This window comes from Gobio gobio (assembly GCF_949357685.1).
Source record: "Gobio gobio genome assembly, chromosome: 2".
NCBI classification, from domain to species: domain Eukaryota; kingdom Metazoa; phylum Chordata; class Actinopteri; order Cypriniformes; family Gobionidae; genus Gobio; species Gobio gobio.
Window position 1 is genome coordinate 48,645,572 of NC_137098.1, and position 19,892 is coordinate 48,665,463.

The 19,892-nt window shown below is 37.5% G+C and overlaps 2 protein-coding genes across 3 annotated transcripts; both read right to left on the reverse strand.

Annotated features, from left to right (window-relative positions):
* Window positions 1-5,052: 5,052 nt before the first annotated feature.
* On the reverse strand, window positions 5,053-10,013 carry fbxo22 (F-box protein 22). The gene is made up of 7 exons (XM_079845870.1): window positions 9,845-10,013; window positions 8,676-8,808; window positions 8,503-8,587; window positions 8,314-8,418; window positions 8,058-8,210; window positions 7,386-7,551; window positions 5,053-7,058 (listed from the first exon to the last, which is right to left on the reverse strand). The coding sequence occupies exons 1-7, from the start codon at window positions 9,973-9,975 to the stop codon at window positions 6,665-6,667; spliced, it is 1,167 nt and encodes a 388-aa protein (XP_079701996.1). The 5' UTR covers window positions 9,976-10,013; the 3' UTR covers window positions 5,053-6,664.
* Window positions 10,014-11,259: 1,246 nt separating this feature from the next.
* tpma (alpha-tropomyosin) lies at window positions 11,260-19,609 on the reverse strand. Of its 2 annotated transcripts, XM_079845923.1 has the most exons (10): window positions 18,700-19,609; window positions 18,301-18,426; window positions 15,236-15,369; window positions 14,644-14,761; window positions 14,441-14,511; window positions 14,259-14,334; window positions 13,981-14,043; window positions 13,699-13,768; window positions 12,937-13,015; window positions 11,260-12,594 (listed from the first exon to the last, which is right to left on the reverse strand). In XM_079845923.1, exons 1-10 carry the CDS (start codon window positions 18,811-18,813, stop codon window positions 12,591-12,593), a joined length of 855 nt encoding a protein of 284 aa, XP_079702049.1. In that variant the 5' UTR covers window positions 18,814-19,609; the 3' UTR covers window positions 11,260-12,590. The 2 variants fall into 2 exon arrangements, with proteins under 2 accessions (XP_079702049.1, XP_079702050.1); XM_079845924.1 differs by lacking the exons at window positions 18,301-18,426; window positions 18,700-19,609 and adding an exon at window positions 15,802-16,059.
* Window positions 19,610-19,892: the final 283 nt, after the last annotated feature.

Genomic DNA, 19,892 nt, shown 5'->3' on the forward strand with positions numbered 1-19,892 from the left:
GTAGTTTCAGGACCCGTTTTCTTCACTTAAACACTCCATCAACCCTGATATGATATGAGGATTTAGAAAAGCGCACCTACCGAGTACGACACGTTTCCTGCAAAGGCATTTGTAACAAAGGTCAGTTGGTTCATGATCAATTGGTTTAGTTGCAGACAACAGCATCTCTTCAACTTTTGTCAAAAAGTCATGACATGATGTGGTTTTATTAAAGCCGTGTTTGAATACTGCTGTGGTTTTTGCACTTTGTGGGGTCGACTACAGAAGCACGAGGCCAGCTAAGGAAAGTTTGGTCAGAAACCACAAACACTTGAATGACCCAGAGACAGAGCAGAGGTAGTCAGACGAAACATGTAGATCGTCTCCCCTGTGAATTCTCAACTGTCCATTATTCCACCCAATGGTAATGTAGCTCTGCTGAATTATTGAGGCATTGCATTCATTCGAGAAGTGAATTCAGGGTGTGAGGTGTCCATGCATGTGGGTCTGATGGCTCTTTTTAAACACTTTTGATATGCAAGAGGACTGACCACCCGGCATTGCAATTCTTTATAGTTTATTTAATGCTTTTGAGGATCTTCCAAAAATGTATTATTTAACATTATTTAAATCATGTTTGAAAATGTAGTAATATTATTTATAAATTCAAATATACAATGAAAATTATATTATTTAAAATACTTTTTATAGATAACAAGCGTCTTAGTTGTGTTTTTCTGTCAAGTCAAGTCAAGTCAACTTTATTTATATAACGCTTTTTACAATGCCTATTGTTTCAAAGCAGCTTCACGGTGTTAAACAGGAAAATAATGCAACAGAATTTGATTCCGCTGTACAGCCGCTCTGGAGAAAACATTGATGTCATCCAGCTCAGTTCAATCATCATATAGTGTCAATGCGGGCAGATCAAGTATTATAGTTGAATAATTAGTGTAGTGTTCCCAACTAAGCAAGCCAAAGGCGACAGAGGCGATGGTGGCAAAGAACCAAAACTCCATCAGGTGACAGAATGGAGATAAAAACACCTTGGGAGAAACCGATATCAGTCGGGGTGCCAGTTCTCCTCTGGCCAACGAACAAACATGATTATGATTCAGGCAACATTACAGGTCAGAAGTCATATTCTGTCATAGGCTACTGTAATTTGACAGTTAATTGAAATTATTTTGTAGATATGCCGATAAGATAATAATGAATACTTATGACTGACTTTATGGCAAGGGAACAAATAGTATAAATCTTCATTTTCTGGCTCTTTGCACAATTATCAATAGTTTGTCACATTAGCATCATGCATTTAGCTTGTGGTTGTACGTCTGACTTGCATTAAATTAACATCCATGACTAAATATTGGAATACATTTAATTCACAACAAAATTGTGTTGAATTAATAATAGCTAATTAGCATGGCGCTCAAAGAAAATCCAGACATGCTTATGTTGTGACAGCTCCTCGAATGATAATGGAGCTGAGCCTTTTCAGATCATGGTGAATGTGATACTAGAACAAACATGTCATTGACATTACTGTTTTATTTAGAAATATTACAAACTAAAAAATGATTACATCATATGATCAATAAGTCATGACAACATATGTTTTTACATTAACTCACCAAAATAAGTCAAGCATTTTTCAACTTTTTTTTAATAAATTAGCCTATACAAGATTTAGCTCATTTTTAGTCGGTTTGATGTAATTTAGGTAGAAATGACTTATGCAGTTGAATGTACTTAATATAAGGCAGTTTGTTTTATTTTTACAGTGATTGTATGTAAAGTTATTATTATTTAGCGTCATCTTTCATGTTTCTTTAATGTTTTATGCAATAAACATCGGCTGGTGTGCGACTGACAGAATTAAAGTGCATAAGAAACATACTGTAGAGGAAATTTAGCACTAATCCAGATGATCTAATTGAGCACGTGTTTGACACTTATAAATATGTGCATTTTTGACATTTCAGATATGAATACATACCTTCTAATCATAAAAACAACTTTTTACATTGCATTAGTTGCCTCACTACAAATCAGACTAATTTATGTTAAGGTCCATTCAGGATAACATATTTTTGTAATATTTATACAGGTCAGATGAGGAAATGACAGCTATTAGGTACATATTCTATTGTCTATGTATATTATTTTGTCTATATACTCTGCTTTCAAGACATTCTACCCCCGTTTTTTTGTTTTTCCTCTATAAAATGCCTGACTAAATTTCGCACACTTGGGATATCTAACTCTGAGCAAAGTGGCCCACCCCCGTGTGCGACCTACAAAACATTGCTCTTTATGACAACGGTCCCAAAGCTCAGGTCTGTCTGTCTCGTTTCTGAGTCTGCTCTCAACAGGGAAAGAGTCTTAAAGTGAGGCTGAATGCCTTTACTCCAAGAGCCCTGAGGCGACAATGTACAGGTTTGAAAACACCTACACCCCAACAGATCCACACTTTTAATGCACATCGAGAAGCCATGTTCCTCCAGAATGCTGTGTTTGTTCCTGAAAGTCAGATTTACCACAATTCCACAGGGGCCTTTTTGAGTGGCAGTGTGTATGGAATGTGACCAAAGAGATTGTTAGGAGGTAAACAGATGTTTTCACTCTTTTTGTGGTGAAGGGACTTTAAAATAACCCACTCTTTACCTGTAAGAGGCATTCACCTGCTGTGCCAGTGTAGCCATGGGAATTTGTGTGGAACTGAGGGATTTGTTCTGCAACCCTAAATGGCTTCAGTTTGCATTAGTCCTAGGGCAATCCACTTTCTGGCCACTGCCTCGACCGAGACCTGCTCCAGGCTACCAGGCTACCTAACCGCAGAAACAGTAAACAGCTTGCCATTGACATGGCCTGTCTGTTGTGAAGCTCACTGCATTGACGTATATGGGCAATTCTACAGAATTGGAGCAAACTGCTGTCCCACAACCAAGAAACACATTTAAAAAGCATTTAAGTATTCAAATCCTAGATGTTTACTAAGATCCTTCTATTATCTATTGAATTCCACAATGATGTTTAAAATATCCATAAGCTTAATATATATTAAATCATAATTTATTGGTTACTTTCAATTGGGAGGTGGCTGCCTCCAAAACCTAAATTTCAGGTTATGTAAATTATAATTAAATCATTTTTGCAATTTTTTCCATTGTTGTTTTTAATCATATCCTTTAGATTTTACATATATAGGCTACATATATACATTGTATATATATATATATATATATACATATATACATTGTATATATATATATATATATATATATATATATATATATATATATATATATATATATATATATATATATATATATATATATATATATATATATATATATATATATATATATATATATATATATATATATATATAAAGTATATATATAAAAATGTGTCCTGCAATTTCATGTCACTACCCAAACAGTGTATGGTTTAGTCCATTGGTTGAGACTGGTTTTAACTAAACCCCTACATTTTTGATCAAGAAATATCCCTGTGTAGGTCCCATTATTTTTAGGTAAATGTGTTCAAATGCCTTAAAATCGGTGTGTAACTTTAAGGAACGTCACTACCAAAAACTTTTTACTGCAATCAAGCAAACTTTTTTAGGTGTTTTTACATACAATTTAGTTATGATGTGTGTACTGTTCAGAACTGTGCTAGCTAACCATGTGCTGATTAGCACCTTTGAGCTCAAAAGTAGGCTCAAAATCGTTTTAAGTACTATCTAAAATTGCCACATACTGAAACTGTCAAGACCGAAATATGTTGTGAAGTTTTGGTTGTGACGTTATTTTTGGGGGGCTATTCGATAAAATTTATTTTTTGTGTAGGCCTACAACTGTTCAGAACTGTGCTAGCTAACCATGTGCTGATTAGCATCTTTGAGCTACATTCAAAAGTAGGCTATCTATGGTCACAACCTAAACTTCATCATGTTTCGGTAGTGACATCATTGTTTTGGTAATGACAAAAGGGGACATATAGCCTAATTGTTTATTTTGTGGAAATACACAACATTTTTGTATAGTTATGCTAATAATTAGTCTTTTAGCAGGCTATGTTTTTGTAGAGTTTTAGCATATGCAAGTAAATATTCTGTAATGTGATGTGCTCGTTACCAAAGAAAATGTGCAGTCTCACGACCGAAACATGGGATGATTTGTCAAAAATAAAGTATATTGAATTAAAGTATATTGAACTAAGATGTTATGAGTGTTTAGTTCAATATTCAAACCAATAAATCCTTACCTTTGAAATCAAGATGATAAACTTTGACTTTTACAGAGAAAGATTGGATTCAAAATTACACTTGAAATATTGTTAAAATTGTAATTGATTTACCTATGAAAACTTTTGAATAATATAACAAAAAAATACTATATTTACAAGGTAGATGTAAACAACATCTTAATAGGTCAATATAGCTAAGCCTTCTTATGAAATTATTTATTTGTGTTTCGGTAGTGACAAATGTGGGGAAAGGAAAAATATTCCAAAACTTTCTGAAAATACAATTTTGAGAATTAACTGCATAATTAGGCTACTAGAAATGTGTACATTGGATATTATATCCTACAATTAGCATACAAACAAAATTTGTGGAAAAATACATTTTTTGTCATGATGGCTTTGAACCAATTCTGTAGAATGGCCCATATTAATACTCAGTATTACTCTCACACTTTCTCTCTCTCTCTCTCTCACACACACACACACACACACACACACACAGAACAGAGAAAGCTGGAGCTCCTCAAATTGTGACTATAGCATTCAAGCGTTTGTGTTCACTTTCATAATTAATTTAAAAGTAAATGGTCGATTTATTTGGTCATTAGATTTATTTTGAAAAATTAGAATTTTTTTTGGTATTTAGATTTTATTTAGAGATCAATTAGAACTGGAATTACCTAATAATTTAGCCGACAGTGGAAAAGCGTGTACTGATCGATTTAAAGTGCTGTTGCACAAGAGCGCCACCTACTGGGGAAAAAAAAGATTTTCACAGACTTGTAAAGTAATTTTTTATATTTATTTATTTTTTTTAAAATAAAACTAATTTGTAAAAATATACTGCGAGTTATATTATCCTGGTATTAAAATACAAAGCGAAAACACTAGAGCTGTTGATGTTTCTGATACAGCTGCTGAGGGAGCGACTAAATCGGCATCTTTCTCTCTTCAGGCTGCTCTAATTCATTTCTCTATTTTTTCCTCACAATAAAAGTTATCGAAACGCAATAGCGCATTTATTTTATTCTTTTGCTGTTGAAATAAATGGGAATGCAAATAAATAAACTACCGTGGCTTTTTCTATGTTACATATTCTTGTGTAAAAAATGGTACATAGACTGCACCACACTAATTGACTGATGACATCATTGATTTTATTATATACATTATTATATACCTGTCAGATCAATTAAATGCAGATATGTAGACTTATGATATTTGAACAGTGAAGAAAAAAACACTGCCATCACAATATATGACAGTAGTAAAAATGTATTTTCTTTAAAGCAAAGGCAGGGGGGGGGGGGGGGTTTGGCAACAGGAATCTTCGAATCAACCTTCTAAATATTGCAACAAATAGATCTCCACAGGCAAACAGCCCTTTGAGATATCACATATATGTGATCAACACTGTTATTTAGCTTAACCTAAAATTTAACTTTAACAAGAACTTCGCTAATGAACAGAAATTGAGGATTACCCTGCTTGATTTTACAGGATTTTGATTGGAACAGGCTGAGTAAATACACAAATACATTACAAAGAAATTTCACTTTTTCCACTTCTGTCCTTTATTACCCTAATCTGGCCATTTCAAACTGCTTGCAAGTCTATTGTTACTGTATATAGATAAGCACTGATAAGGTTAAGCTTTCCTCACTCTGCCACAGAAACTAATTATGCACCATCTTCCATTGTTAATACTTTTCCTATAGTTTCGCAGCACTTGTTATGGAATCCCAAGAGTCAATGTAGCTGATGAAACTTAAGTCAGCAATCGGTCAGAACATATTTACACGTAAAATCAGAAGTGAAGACAGTGGAATTTATATAATCCGTACCAAGGTTGATGAATGGCTGCATCATTAGCCATTCCATCATAGTTGGCTGTTACTTTTTTCAAAAGTGCCTGAATAGGTTTACAAATTATTTGTATATAAGGCCTGAGTGAGCCGTACAGCCCACAAGAAATCTGATCAGCTGACAGATTTCAGCTCTTCTCTATAGTTACATATAAAACTGAAGTCAGAAGTCAAGGTTTAGCACCATGCCAACCAAACTAAATTATAATTGTTCTTCACAACCGTTCTGAAAGTAATGACCTTGCCAAACCAAGGTGTAAGAGGACACTTCAGTGTTTTCAGACATCAAAATGAGCATGCTCTAAAAATTGCAAGGTTTTCACTTCCCCAATTTGTTTTTTGATGCCAAATCTGATGACAGTTGTAGCAACCACTTATAGCTCACAGCAAGGGGCTCTTGCTTGTGAGTCTTGTAAATATGATGTCAAAAAAACACTAAATGTCAAGTCAAGGAAAAGAACCTAAAAGAATTAAACCTGATCAACATCGGACCTGCTCTGTTATCTAAAACAAGCAGCCGGTGTCTGTCCTGAAACACCAAGTTAACGGTGCAAGAGTTTGTGTTAGCCAAAATGCACCAGACTCATGACTGTAGTAAAAGAGTGTTGTAGTCCATCAGCATCTGTCTCGCTCAATGTGTAGTTCTCTTTGACAATACGGTCGCAGCCGATCTCCCCGTTTCCAAAGAATCCCAAGAGCGGAATGTTGGAGAAGATCTTCCGAAAGGCGTCGGCCTCCACGTTACGCTGGTTATTGTAGCTGTTGTGGCCACGGCCCACACAAGCAAACATGAAGCCCATGGTGTTTCTCTCTGGGATATTAGCAGCCTTCAGCCGCTGGATAGTGGCTTCTGCTGCTTTTGGGCTGTTTACGCCCTGGTCCACCAGAACCGAGGCACCCTGGATCTTGGAGCCGCTAAAGGTCAGTCCTACTGCCCCGAAAGAGCGTGGGGAACAGCTGCAAAGAGAGATTGTATGTCGTATATAATGAAGATTATATTTGTAATGTGAGGAAATAAGATGTGAAAAATAGCTTCCTGTGTGTGACACAATGTTAAATTACAAACTATAATGATGCAGAAGATGTTAGCAAGGCACATTGTGAAACCATTGCCGAGTAGATCTCGTGTTCACAAAGGGGCGAGGGAGGGAGGGACAAAAATATAGGGATGAGGACAGAGGTATAATGTCTTGACCATAACACCTCTACATACAACATGAGAAAAAAATAGGAACTAACTTGACTAATCTAAAATCAAGTTTACAATGAACTCTCTTTACTTACCAGGTTCTGTTAATGCAAAAGACATCCTCAACTTGTCCTCCAACAATCAGTACATTACTTTGGGAAAGAGGTTCCAGAAGCTTGTTGAGAAAACGTCCACCTCCAGATTTATAGGTATCGTAGTCGAACAACAGCACCACCTTTAGATCAGGGTTATTAATCAACCCTGAAATCAAATACAGAGTATTTTGATATAACTTATTTAATTAATTCAATGGCTATTTAAACTATGATTTCTATACACATTTTTAAGACTTTTACTCAGCAAGGATGCATTAAAAGTGACAAAGATGTTCATCTTGTTACAAAAGATTCTCCTTCACATAAATGCTGATCACGGTTTCCACAACAATATTAAGCAGCACAACAGTTTTCAGCAGTGATAATAAGAAATGAGCAGTTTTTAAAGGATCATGTGACACTAAAGAATGGAGTAATAGCTGCAGAAAATTCAGCCTTAGCATCACAGAGAAAAATTACACTATTAAAATAGAAAAGTTAAATTGCAATATTTCACAATATAACTTTGTACTGTATTTTTGATCACGTAAATGCAGTCTTGGTGAGCATAAGAGATTTTCAAAAACATTTCTTAATCTTAACGACCCCATACTTTTCTTACTATTGTTGTCTAAATGTTATGGTCTTGTCCCAACAGTCTAAACACTTCACCTGCTTCCTCCATTGCCGTTTCACTGAGGGTCTTTTTGCAGAAGTGGAAAGGCCGGATGGTGACCCCGTCCATGGCAGGGAAAAGCAGACTGAAGCCAGCTTCACCCTCCTCATACTCCTGCGGGGGGTTGCTGAGTGATCCACTGGGGGTCACTATAGTACACAGCATAAAAAATTACAGTTACACTGTTGCACTGACATTGCCATCAAACACAGCAAAGGTAGAACACAGGGAAAGAGGGAAAAGTAGCCTTACCCACAATTCCTGGTGTGACTATGCCTATTACGTCACAACTGCTAGGTAGTAAGCGTCTCAGCTTCTCAGCAGGATCTGATTCCACTTCACCCTCACACCTCCTGGCTGCAGAGAGACGATCAAAGAGAACAGGTGAGTCTCCTCATCATGACTGACAGGGTTCTTTATACAAGTAATCAAGCAACTTACCCTTTCTGTGTCTGTGACTAACAGCCCCACTGAAGTTCTCATGATTTACCATTAAGAGAGCTGTCTGGGGCAGCAGACAGATATTCTGCAAGGGGGCAGACAAAAGACAAACATTTAAACTAATTGGAAAGAGTGTGATTGTCATTTCTAGAGCAGCAAAGAGACCATCAGACCTCCAAGTCTTGTGCCATAGTTCTAAGCAAAACATGCTCCTCGTATACGGATGAGCCAGAGGCGGAGAGCCAGGTAAATCTCTGCCTTGTCCTCAGGACTCTGCGAGCACAATTCCTCCATAGTCTGCACACACTACAGAAAAAAAAGAAACAATGATATTAACATACAAACTGATATTGTTTATTTTAGTTTTGAGTTGACAGACTTCCGTTTACAACTGGTTGCTCATGGGGAAATAAAGATAAATCACATCCTTTTGTTTTAACAAATCAATAAATTGCATATATGCACGTACGTACTATTACATTGGTTATGTTCCACAGTATTTTTCAATAGAACCATAAGATTACTTGTTTTTGATACTTTATTGATCCAATTATATATTTGAAAATCAATTGTTCATTTAGGTCCATTTTTATTAATACCAAAAATATCTGATTACTTGATTAATCATCCAAATAATCGATAGTAACATTTCATATTTATCAGACAGGCAAAATCAAAAACACCAAAAAGAAAACTGTACTAGACAGTCTAGTCTATATAGTAGTCTACTGTTTATGAAAGATAGTTTCGTAATGACAGTGACTGTTGTTAAAAGGTACAATAAGAAACTGCACAATGAATGAACTGTACTGCTTTTGAACAAACTGTAACGAGCGATTCAACAATAACAATATTATTGAAGTGTTTCATTGTAGGGGTCAACGATTCTCAAGTCATTTTTTTAGTCTGGACCTCTGGGTGTTTGCATTTTAACCATTTAAGATAAACTTTTAACAGATCAGCTGAAAAAGCTGTTAAGAGAAAATCCAAATAAATCAATCATATGCAAGGAATGGTTAAACCTTTATGAGTATAATGAGTGACACCTGACACCCAGACGAATATCGTTATTGAAAGGCTACAACATCACACTTAAAAACAATGCGGATCTTACATCAACAAATTATGTATTATAGTTAATCTCAGAGAAATAACATTGGAACCAGTGAGATCGGACCAAACTAATCGCTCAACAACGTAAATGTGTATACAAATATCCTGTTACGTTATAAACCGAGTTCATATAATACCGCATAACCTGTGATGGGCTGAATGGGTTCTTCTAATAAATTAGCTCAAAGCTAACAGGCTAAAGCATCTACAGTTCAGCTAGAATCTTTACCTTGCTATCCGGAAGAGATTTTTAGTCGGCACAAATGTCAAAATCCTCTCCACGACCTCGGCAACATTACTCAGGACATATCCTGCTTTACTTTCCCCCAAAATGTTTGGAGGAACTGCATCCCCTTCCATTTTCGGATTATCTTTTCACATTTGACCCCACAGCACGGAACCGGAAACGGAAGTTGTTTAAAAGTCTGACAATGAACGCCTGTACAGACCTCATACAGCTGAACATGTTTACTGTGCTTATATTTATGAACTGTTTACAATACAAGTATAGTAAAGTCTGCCTTTATTTTATTATTTAAATACAATTATTTTTAGAGTATACCGTCAGTTATACTCTAAACTTTATGATTCCAAGGACCCTCCCCCAATATGATGAACCTTTTAAGAGGGACCCCCTTCCCTATGGATGAAAAAACATTTAAACTGTTAGATACATAGTAAGTGTGACATTGTAAATACAACATATTGTTTCAAGACTTAAATTGGCTATACTTAATGTTGGATGTATAAACCTGAAGAAGAACATTTTCAATTAAAAAATGATTTGTATAAGCAACTTTCACAATAAATGTATGTAAGCAGCTTACGTACTGCGTCGAGAATACTGCCTTACATTCCCAGTGAGCGAGATAAAGGGGACTATAGTGAGAAAAACTCACTAGAAAGATACAAAGCAAACATATACAATTCTGGAAAGTATGTATACGGCAAGAAAGGAGAGAAACCTTTAGAAATGAAAGTTAGAATGTTCAGTAGACTTTATCCGTTTTTGCTGTGTCTTTTTATCCTCTGAAATTTTCTGGGGACCCATTGGGACTTTTTGGAGGACCCCAGTTTGAAAACCCCTGGCCTATATAGCCAGTGCTGGTAGTAATATTCAATGTGTTTGAAACATTTGTTGGTAAATCATCCTTTACCATATAGTCAACTAATAGGAGGGATCGTGTTTTGTTCCAGCGTGAGGTTGTCTTGTGTCCTAATGCCATCTTTTATTGGAACAGACATGTTGGTAACATCAACTGGGATAGTGGTGGCTCTGCCTCAACTCAGCATTTGATCACTGCATTTACAGAAACATTTCTGCATTTTTTTATCATTTCACTTTTCAGAAGTATTTTCTCAACATTGCCTATTTAATCAACTGGAATATATTTGATTTCTCTTTGTATTTTTATATCAATATGGTAAATGATTTTCCAATTCAAATCACAAACGAGTTCAAAAATCTAAAAGTAATCAAAAGTAGTCAGATTATATTACTTTAAATGTGTAATGTAATGAATACCGTTATGTTAAATTTTTTTGTCATGTAATTTGGAATCAGTAACCAACTACAATTTGGAGGTAATCTACCCAGCACTGTATATAGCCTATATGTTTGGTCAATAAAGAAACAAGGCATTAGGCATTTTGAGATTCAATTATTTTTATTTGTTCAGGTATTGTTCATTTCGGCAGTTTCAAAAAAATGTAAACATTTATATTTGTGTACCTGAGGGTTATGCATTGAATTTATGCATGGTACATGTGATAACCATGGATTGATAGTTTTAAGTGTCTTATTTAATTACTTGCTCTAGTCATATTTTCTGATTTTAGAAGTACTTCTGACATATGTAGCCTATAAACAATCTAATCTTACAACACAACGCACCTTTGGTAATGATCCAAAGTGAGTTATATAATGCAGAAGGCACTTACACCTTTCTATGTAAACTTTTCCCTCTACATAAAATACATTGAAAGGTCAAGTCTGTTAATCATTTAATGGAAACAGGTTGCCATGATTTTTAAGCTTTAGGTTTTGTGGAAAATTTATACATTTTAAATATTTTTAGCCCTGACATAAAAATACCAAGATCTCCAGCATCAACAATAATAGAATAACGAATTATGGATTATCTGTCATCACAGATTATTGGTTACTCTGTGTGCACCACAAACAATAGGCAGAATGTAATATTTAGTGTGTGTTTTTCTTATGTAGTCAGGTTAGAATTCATTAAGTGCTAAACTGAGCTCATGTGAAAGGACCCGGTTTTTCTGGAGCTGTTGATATAGGGGGTCTGATGAGAAGAGAAGAGAAGAGAAGAGAAGAGAAGAGAAGAGAAGAGAAGAGAAGAGAAGAGAAGAGAAGAGAAGAGAAGAGAAGAGAAGAGAAGAGAAGAGAAGAGAAGAGAAGAGAAGAGAAGAGAAGAGAAGAGAAGAGAAGAGAAGAGAAGAGAAGAGAAGAGAAGAGTGAAAATTAAAGGAGAGATGTTAGTTCCAAGAGCATTTACCCAAAATGGTTTATTAAAGAATATCCTCAAATCTTTCTTTCAATTCTATATTTACAATGCAATAGAACCTGTGGTGCAAAGTCATGATGGTATGAATATGATCATTACAGATAAAAGCTGTCGAAGAGAGAAGCAACATGAGGTGATGAGAAGGAGCTTTTTTTGGATTTTATTCAAGCTTCTCGACAATAAATTAAGGACATATGAAATCAAAAGAGTTAAGACATACTAAAGAGAGAAAGGAGTGGGGAGCTTACAGAGATGGGAGGAAGTTTTATTTTACAGAAAGCAAAAAATTTCTGTACAAGTGATGGGACTATAGTGCTGAGTGCTCCATCCCCACTGAGAATAGTGTGATGGAGTAAGCGGCAACAGAGAAAAAGAGAGAAACATGGAAGAGAATGAAGGAGATGCCGCTCAGATGGTGCCCGGAGCCAGAGATGAGATGTAAAAAATTTAACTGTGCAGGGGGAAAAAAGAAAAAAAAGAGTTGGAACAAATGATAGATAGTGATATTGAACAACAAAGGGCATGCAAGAGATAGAAAAAAAAGTAATCATGCATTGCAAATTATATAGAGTGTGTGTTTGCTTGTATGTAACCTGAACTTTTCTACATCACTTTATACTGAGTAAATCAATAGAAACACTTATGTGATGCAGGCCCTAAAATGTATAGTGGATTCAGTCTAAAATCCATCAGCAAACCTGAAAATTACTTTATATTAGCAGACAGATCATCTGGAAATGCTATGAAACCAAAAGCATGCGCGCACACTCAAGTAACAGGTGGTGATAGTTACATGGAGGTCATGTCGTTGAGAGCGTGGTCCAGCTCCTCGCTGATGGCTTTGTACTTGAGTTTCTGAGCATACAATTCATCTAAAGTAGCCAATTAAAGGCCAGAACGGCGGAGGGTGTTGAATGGGGAGGAATGGAAAAGAATGGAGAAAAAATAAAATAAGGGAGAGGAAGCAGTGAAAAGGCGGAATGAACAGTGACAAGTGGCCATAGAGAGACAGAAAAAAGAAAAGCTAAGAAAAAAACCAAAATTAAACTGAAATGAAATGAAGTGAAATTACCTTCTTCAATAATGAGAAATATAAGATATTTTAAATACCCAAATATAGTAGTGCCAATAAGTACTGCTGCTAATGTATTTTTTGTTTTCCTTTTAAATCCCTATGTGAACTTACAATCTTAGAAATGAAGGTTCTAAAAGTGTCTTTCCCAGCAATGCCATAGAAGAACCATTTTGGGTTTCCCAGTGGTCAGTTCTTAAAATAACAATTTTCTTCTTTATGTGAAGAACATTTTAATAATCTAAGAACCCTTTTCCACTATAAAGAACATTTTATGCAAGTTCCATTGATTTTAAATGTTCTTCATGAAACCAAAGCTGCCAATAAACAACTTTTATTTTTATAAGTGTATGAATGCAAAAGGAACTTGAAGCTGTTATTCTCTATAAAATGAAAAAGTAAGTCTTACATTGATTTGAAATAGCTTGTTTTAACCCGTGTCTAACTGCAGCATGAAAAACAGTGAGGTACAAGTTGACATACCCTCCAGATCATCAATGGTCTTCTCAAGCTTGGCAACTGATCTCTCAGCGAACTCAGCACGAGTCTCAGCCTGGAACACAGAGAGATGTCAGGCCCTCTTATATCAATGCTCACACACACACACATACACATACAATATAGTCAGTGAGTGAGTGAGTGAGTGAGTGAGTGAGTGAGTGAGTGAGTGAGTGAGTGAGTGAGTGAGGGAGTGAGTGAGGGAGTGAGTGAGTGAGTGAGGGAGTGAATGAGGGAGTGAGTGAGTGAGGGAGTGAGTGAACTCACCTCCTTCAGCTTGTCAGTCAAGACCTTGATCTCCTCCTCATATTTGTCCTCCTTAGCGGAGTACTGTAGATGGAAAAGACAGGAGAGAGAATTAAAGGGCTGTCTATACACACCAACACACAAAGCAAATATACACAGGTGTTCATTCATACATACACATAAATACCTACACACACACACACACACACACACACACACACACACACACACACACACACACACACACACACACACACACACACACACACACACACACACACAAACATTTACATGCTTACCTTCTCAGCCTGGGCCTCCAGAGACTTCATGGTGTTGGTCACAGTTTTCAACTCCTCCTCCAGCTCAGAGCACTTGCTGTGGGAGGGAGTGACAGAAAATATTGTCAGACAAAAATGGTCAGACAGAGGTTAAGGCAAGCGAGCATGTTTTTTTAAGAAGTATTCAATTTGCTTGTTTTTACCCCTCATTGAGCTCAGCACGCTCCTCAGTACGCTCCAGCTCAGCCTCAACAATCACCAGCTTACGGGCCACCTGTGTACCATCAAGAGAGATAAATTGTGAGCGTGTGGCAGACATTATTTGTTAGAAATGATTTATTCATAATTGGACTTTGTTTATCCACAATAAATTATAAGAGACAGAGAGAAAAGAGAGAAAACCAACCTCCTCATATTTGCGGTCAGCCTCCTCAGCAATGTGCTTGGCCTCCTTCAACTGGATCTCTTGCAGTTCCATCTTCTCCTCATCCTTCAGGGCCCTGTTCTCAATGACCTTCATGCCTCTGAAAGAGAGAGAGTTTGGGTGTTAATATCGCTCCCTAGAAATCATGAGACCTATTACATATGTTTGACAATGTAATAACTAGTGAGTATAACACTGCATCAAAAGTCTATCCTCCTCTTAAAATGGTGATTTTGGTCTATCCTATGTCAGATGTTTTGGACTTATATCCAACAATTAAAATTATACGTTGCCATAATTTGACAAAATCTACTGAATTGATATTCAATTCACTGTAATAAAAATATTTAACTGAACTTAATTTAATTTGATATTTGTTTAATGTTTATTGCTAGAAAATTGCATATCATGGTTTTAAATTGAGTGTATATGTCTAAAAAATAAATAAAACTGGGAATATATTTGGGGGGGAAATAGTTTGACCTCCTGTTATTTCACTTGCCATTTATTGACAATATTTTTAGGAGTCCCAGGCCCTATTTTGTGCCTAAGTGAGATGAGTTTCCATACACACCTCTCACTCTCATCAGCAGCCTTCTCAGCCTCCTCCAGCTTCTGCAGAGCAGTGGCCAGACGCTCCTGAGCGCGATCCAACTCCTCCTCAACCAGCTGGATACGTCTGTTCAGGGAAGCGACGTCGCCCTCAGCCTGCGCACAGACATCCAGCAATGAGCTCACGACGCACTAATACGAGTCTGGTCTAAAGCACAGAAATGCACATTTGCACAGAATCTAGAACTGAGAAAACTCGCGTTTTCCTCAAACTAATAAACGAATATAGGTTTTCCGTTATGTGTTGGCCAATGCCGCACAGCATGTAAAGGTTATAGTCTAGAATTTTTGGTAAACATTAGCACTGAAAGACATTATACAGGAGGATGGGAGCTGTCAAAAATCAGCACCACCCTCCCCCTCTTTTAAGCGCCAGTTGACAGTCAATTATCGCAAACTTTCTAACGGCGAAAACACTGAACGCGTTGTTTAAACATCATTTCCATGACATATCCCGCCTCTTGATGTGATGCGAGAACGCGCTCAAGTTGGCCTGCTAATGCACTTAAATGATAATCGTAAACTCACAGATTGCCTGGCGGTGCGCTCGGACTCGAGCCCCTCCTGTAGTCTGAGTATATTGCTTTCAGCATCGTCTGCTTGTTCTTGCAGTGATCTGATTTTCTTTTTCACAGCCTCAAGATACGCCGTGCCAGCCATCACGGATCATACGGGTTGTTTGAATGGTTATCACGGGGGAGTAACTGCATGCGCTCCGGCGAAGCCGTTATCCCTGATTCCCAGCCAGAGACTGGTAACGCCCAGTTTTACCAAAAACCGGAAGTCAATCCATCTACGGTGAATTGTCGTATTTTAAACGAGCGATTTGGCCATAATATCTGTTTATAAATTACATGAGAAATGCCATTTAATTTCGTGTATAATGAGAAAAATGAATGCTGCCGTAAGGGACACTATTTAAAAAAAATTTTTTAATCAATTGGATTTGCAAAACTGCAAATTGTTAAACGTTTTCAAAAATGCGTTGATCTCTCCGCCTGTCATGTTTTACATTGCGGCCTCTACATATTTTGCACTCGTTTAACTGTGCGCGATTACCTGAGCACACAGCGCCATCTTGTGATGACTTTCTGCAATACAGGTGGAGCACAATTTCTCATAGTAGGGTTCTGGCGTTCTATTGCGCATGCGCGATTTTAACTGCCAGCGGCGGTCTACGTCTAGTCGTCTACTACGGGAGAAAGGGCTGATTTGCCGTAGTCGTTAATAAGTGACAGATTAGGTAAGTAACTGTTATATTTTATGTTTATGTGGCAATTTAATTGTATCTGTATATAATTTAATATACAACCCTTCTCTTGCTTTTTTTAAATTACATTTATGTTTTGTATTTTGTTAAATGATTAAATTAGGGTGACCAAACCTGTTTTCCCAGGACATGTCCTGTTTTCAAGTCCTGTCCTGGCCCTAATATAACAATTTTCTATCCATACAGAGGGGGCATACTTTAAATGTATTGAAATTAATAAGGAATCCTTGAGTAAACTTCGAGTATCATTTGAGTATCTCATTGCCGGGCCGAGTGTGCTGGTTTTGGTAATCAAAATATGGTCACCCTAGATTAAATGATCCATTTCGCCGTCCGCTTTATTGTTACCGTAATGTTTGCGTTCTTTGGCTACTGCAATTAACAGTTTACTTCCGGTGGCCGTTGCCGTTCCATCAAGTCCCTATTTGATGTGATAAACACATAGGCCTAACGTTATATGTATGATTCATATCTATGATATCATGGATGATTGTTTTCGTTTGCTGAAACTAGGTTAGCCTATTCTGGGCTTCTTTTCTAATGACATCCCGAAGCGGAGCCTCTTTTCCAGGAACTACTAACAAAGAGGGGGTCCAAAAAGGCAAGGGTATACAGTTATAGCGTTTTGAAACTTTGCAAAAAATTGCATTTAGTTAGTGTGCGCTAAATAGATGCTCCTCTCAAACATAAATTGCTTTTGGTTGAAGTGATAACTATAGCAACAGCAGCTCGAACGCTGCATAGACAAAAATAAGAGGCCATTATTTATTAGGCCTATAATTAGATTAAGACATTACAGATATTATAGCTACAGTGCGTCCTAGTGTTTTGTGAGCTGACGGCTAGCTTCGCTAGGGGCGCCAAAAGCTAAATGATCCTCCTTTGATTGCGCCACTAAATTACTGACAGAAATCGTTTCAGGAACCGACTCTCTCTATGAATAATGCTGCATTCACGTGCTATCGGAAATTTCTAACGTTACTTCCCAACTCTGAAGTCGTGATTACAAGCTCATCGCATTCAAATTTTGACTTGAGAAGGGAAGGCTGCATAAATATAGTCTATGCCTAAATTTATTCAAATAAAAATGTACATATTAATATTAGGCTATATTGTGTTGTGTTGTATATTGTATAAAGAATAATGTGAAGGCTAATCACATGAAGGCTGCATAATATTTATTCAAATTAAAATGTACATATTGATATTAGGCTATGTTTTATTGTGTTGTATATTGTATAAAGAATAATGGGTTGCTATTCATTTTTAGTCCTAGAACTATTAACAAATATAACTTATATTATATAATTATTTGTATCGTAGATGGGTGATCGCTGCTGGTCTTAAGCAGGGCTATAGGCTATCCAGCGAGAGTGAGGTGAAATTCTACACGGACCCTATTAAGACGCTTGTAGGTGGGCAAGATGAACCCCCAGACGCTTGCCTTATAAAGCGCACTTCTAAATTTAACCCGCCGTTTGCATACACTCTCCTGCAACTGTACATTTGGCAGACTGTATTCCCATCCGTGGCTTCTTTCACCAGGTGGTGCAACTACTCTTAAGAATGGCCTTGTGTCATTTAAAAAATAACTATTTTGTAGTTTCCGATAAAGTTCAGTCGGTAAAACATTGCCAAAGTACGTGATGGTAAATATGAAATCACGTTTAGACTATAGGCCTAAGTTCAAGACTGTCTAGCAGGGGTGGGCACAGGTTGCGCGTGATCAGACGGGACACCCAAGTGCCCATGCTTACATCGGCAGCTTTCTTCTCGGCCAACTCCAGTTTCTCCTGGGCATCCTTAAGAGCCTCGGAGTATTTGTCCAACTCATCCTCAGTTCCCTTCAGCTTCTTTTGCAGGGCGAGCAGGTCATCGTCAAGCTGCATGAAGAGCACATGTGTCAATAAGACATGGAGAGGCACAAGAACAACTGCCAAACATCAATTAATCATGCAGGCCTATAGTAAAAAGATGGTCTACAGTATTATTGACACATCTATTGTGAAAAGTTGAAGTTGAATATAAATAAAATAGAATAGATATAGAAAAGCTTATTAAAAGCGTATTGATGCTAGTAGTGAAAATAAAAAGCAGACTTCGTAATGTCTGATCTATAAAGGTGTAAACGAGACACCCAGATGCCCATGTCCAACCTGTTTGCTTCTGTCCTCTGCTCCCTTCTTATCGGCCTCAGCCTGCTCTGCTCTGTCCAAGGCATTCTCCTTGTCGAGCTTGAGCATCTGCATCTTCTTCTTAATGGCATCCATGGCTGTGTTAGTGTATGGGTGGTCGCACCAAGCACTGGACTGAGAGAGGCGAAGAGCGTCTGTGCTGAACCGAACGCTGAGCTGGAGTGCGAGCTGGTCTCTCTGTAGCCTGTCAAATATGTGCCTTCACAGGAGCCTGAGAAGTTCCGCAAGACACCCAATACTTTTTTTGGGAAGGGCCCTTAGCGGTTCCTCCTGCCTCGCGTCTTTTTTTAAGGATCTGGACGGCGATTCGCTGCCCTCAGACATTTGACCATTGAAATGCCTATATATGGGATCTGAGGGCCAAGACGTCTTACAAGGGGGCCGTGTTCCTATTTCTAACACCCTGAACCTGAAGTGAAAATGAGGGAAGAGGAGCAAAAGTGTCCGGAAAGCAATTTACCCGCTGTCCAATTCATGCTGAACGCTGAATATGCGAACCCCAAAATATAAAATGTATTATTTCCCCTCATAAACTCCACAAAGAAAAGTAGAAGCCTTTATAGGGAAAATCGATTGATTTTATAGGCTACAGCACACGAGGGGCTCATGAAAGTAGGCTAATTATCTTAAGGAAAGGCGTTAGGCTACTATCTCTGGGTCAGTCTCGTAACACAGAGGCATGTCAACGACTCCCTCAGGCATTGTTCATAATCTGAAGAGCTTTAGATACGATGGCTGTTGAACAGCAATCTCTCAGCACGCTCGCATTCATTGCCAAGCACCGTGCTGACTTTAATCGGTCGCGGTAAAACCCCCCAAATCTCTTGGAATCACAACGACGTGTCGTGTGGCTAAGCTACAGCTGTCGGCCATGCCGCGAAGATACAAGCCCCGTATAACGCGTCTATTTGGACTTTGCTACATCATTTAATAAATTGTCACTTAGGACTGAGGTTACTTGGGTCCAAATGTCTTACACTTGCACGTTAGGAGAGAAAATGGGCTGCATTATATTTGTTCTACAGTTTGTACATTCATAATAGTTCTAATCTAAGAAGATCATAATAGTGTTTCTACAAAGCTGTGGTGTTTGCACTTAACATTAGGCTAATTTCTCACTCTCACATTCCCACTCCATGAACTTTTTCCAGGAG

Bases quoted from the DNA above. Each gene is read 5' to 3' on its own strand.
- fbxo22 (XM_079845870.1), bottom strand. From the start codon at position 9,975: ATGGAAGGGGATGCAGTTCCTCCAAACATTTTGGGGGAAAGTAAAGCA. The intron at 8,588-8,675 runs GTCTGATGGTCT...GCCCCCTTGCAG, and splicing joins CTATGGCACAAGACTTGGAG to AATATCTGTCTGCTGCCCCA. The intron at 8,211-8,313 runs GTAAGGCTACTT...TGTGTACTATAG, and splicing joins AGTCACACCAGGAATTGTGG to TGACCCCCAGTGGATCACTC.
- tpma (XM_079845923.1), bottom strand. From the start codon at position 18,813: ATGGATGCCATTAAGAAGAAGATGCAGATGCTCAAGCTCGACAAGGAG. The intron at 13,769-13,980 runs GTGAGTTCACTC...TCTGTGTTCCAG, and splicing joins TGACTGACAAGCTGAAGGAG to GCTGAGACTCGTGCTGAGTT. The intron at 13,016-13,698 runs GTATGTCAACTT...TGGCTACTTTAG, and splicing joins GACCATTGATGATCTGGAGG to ATGAATTGTATGCTCAGAAA.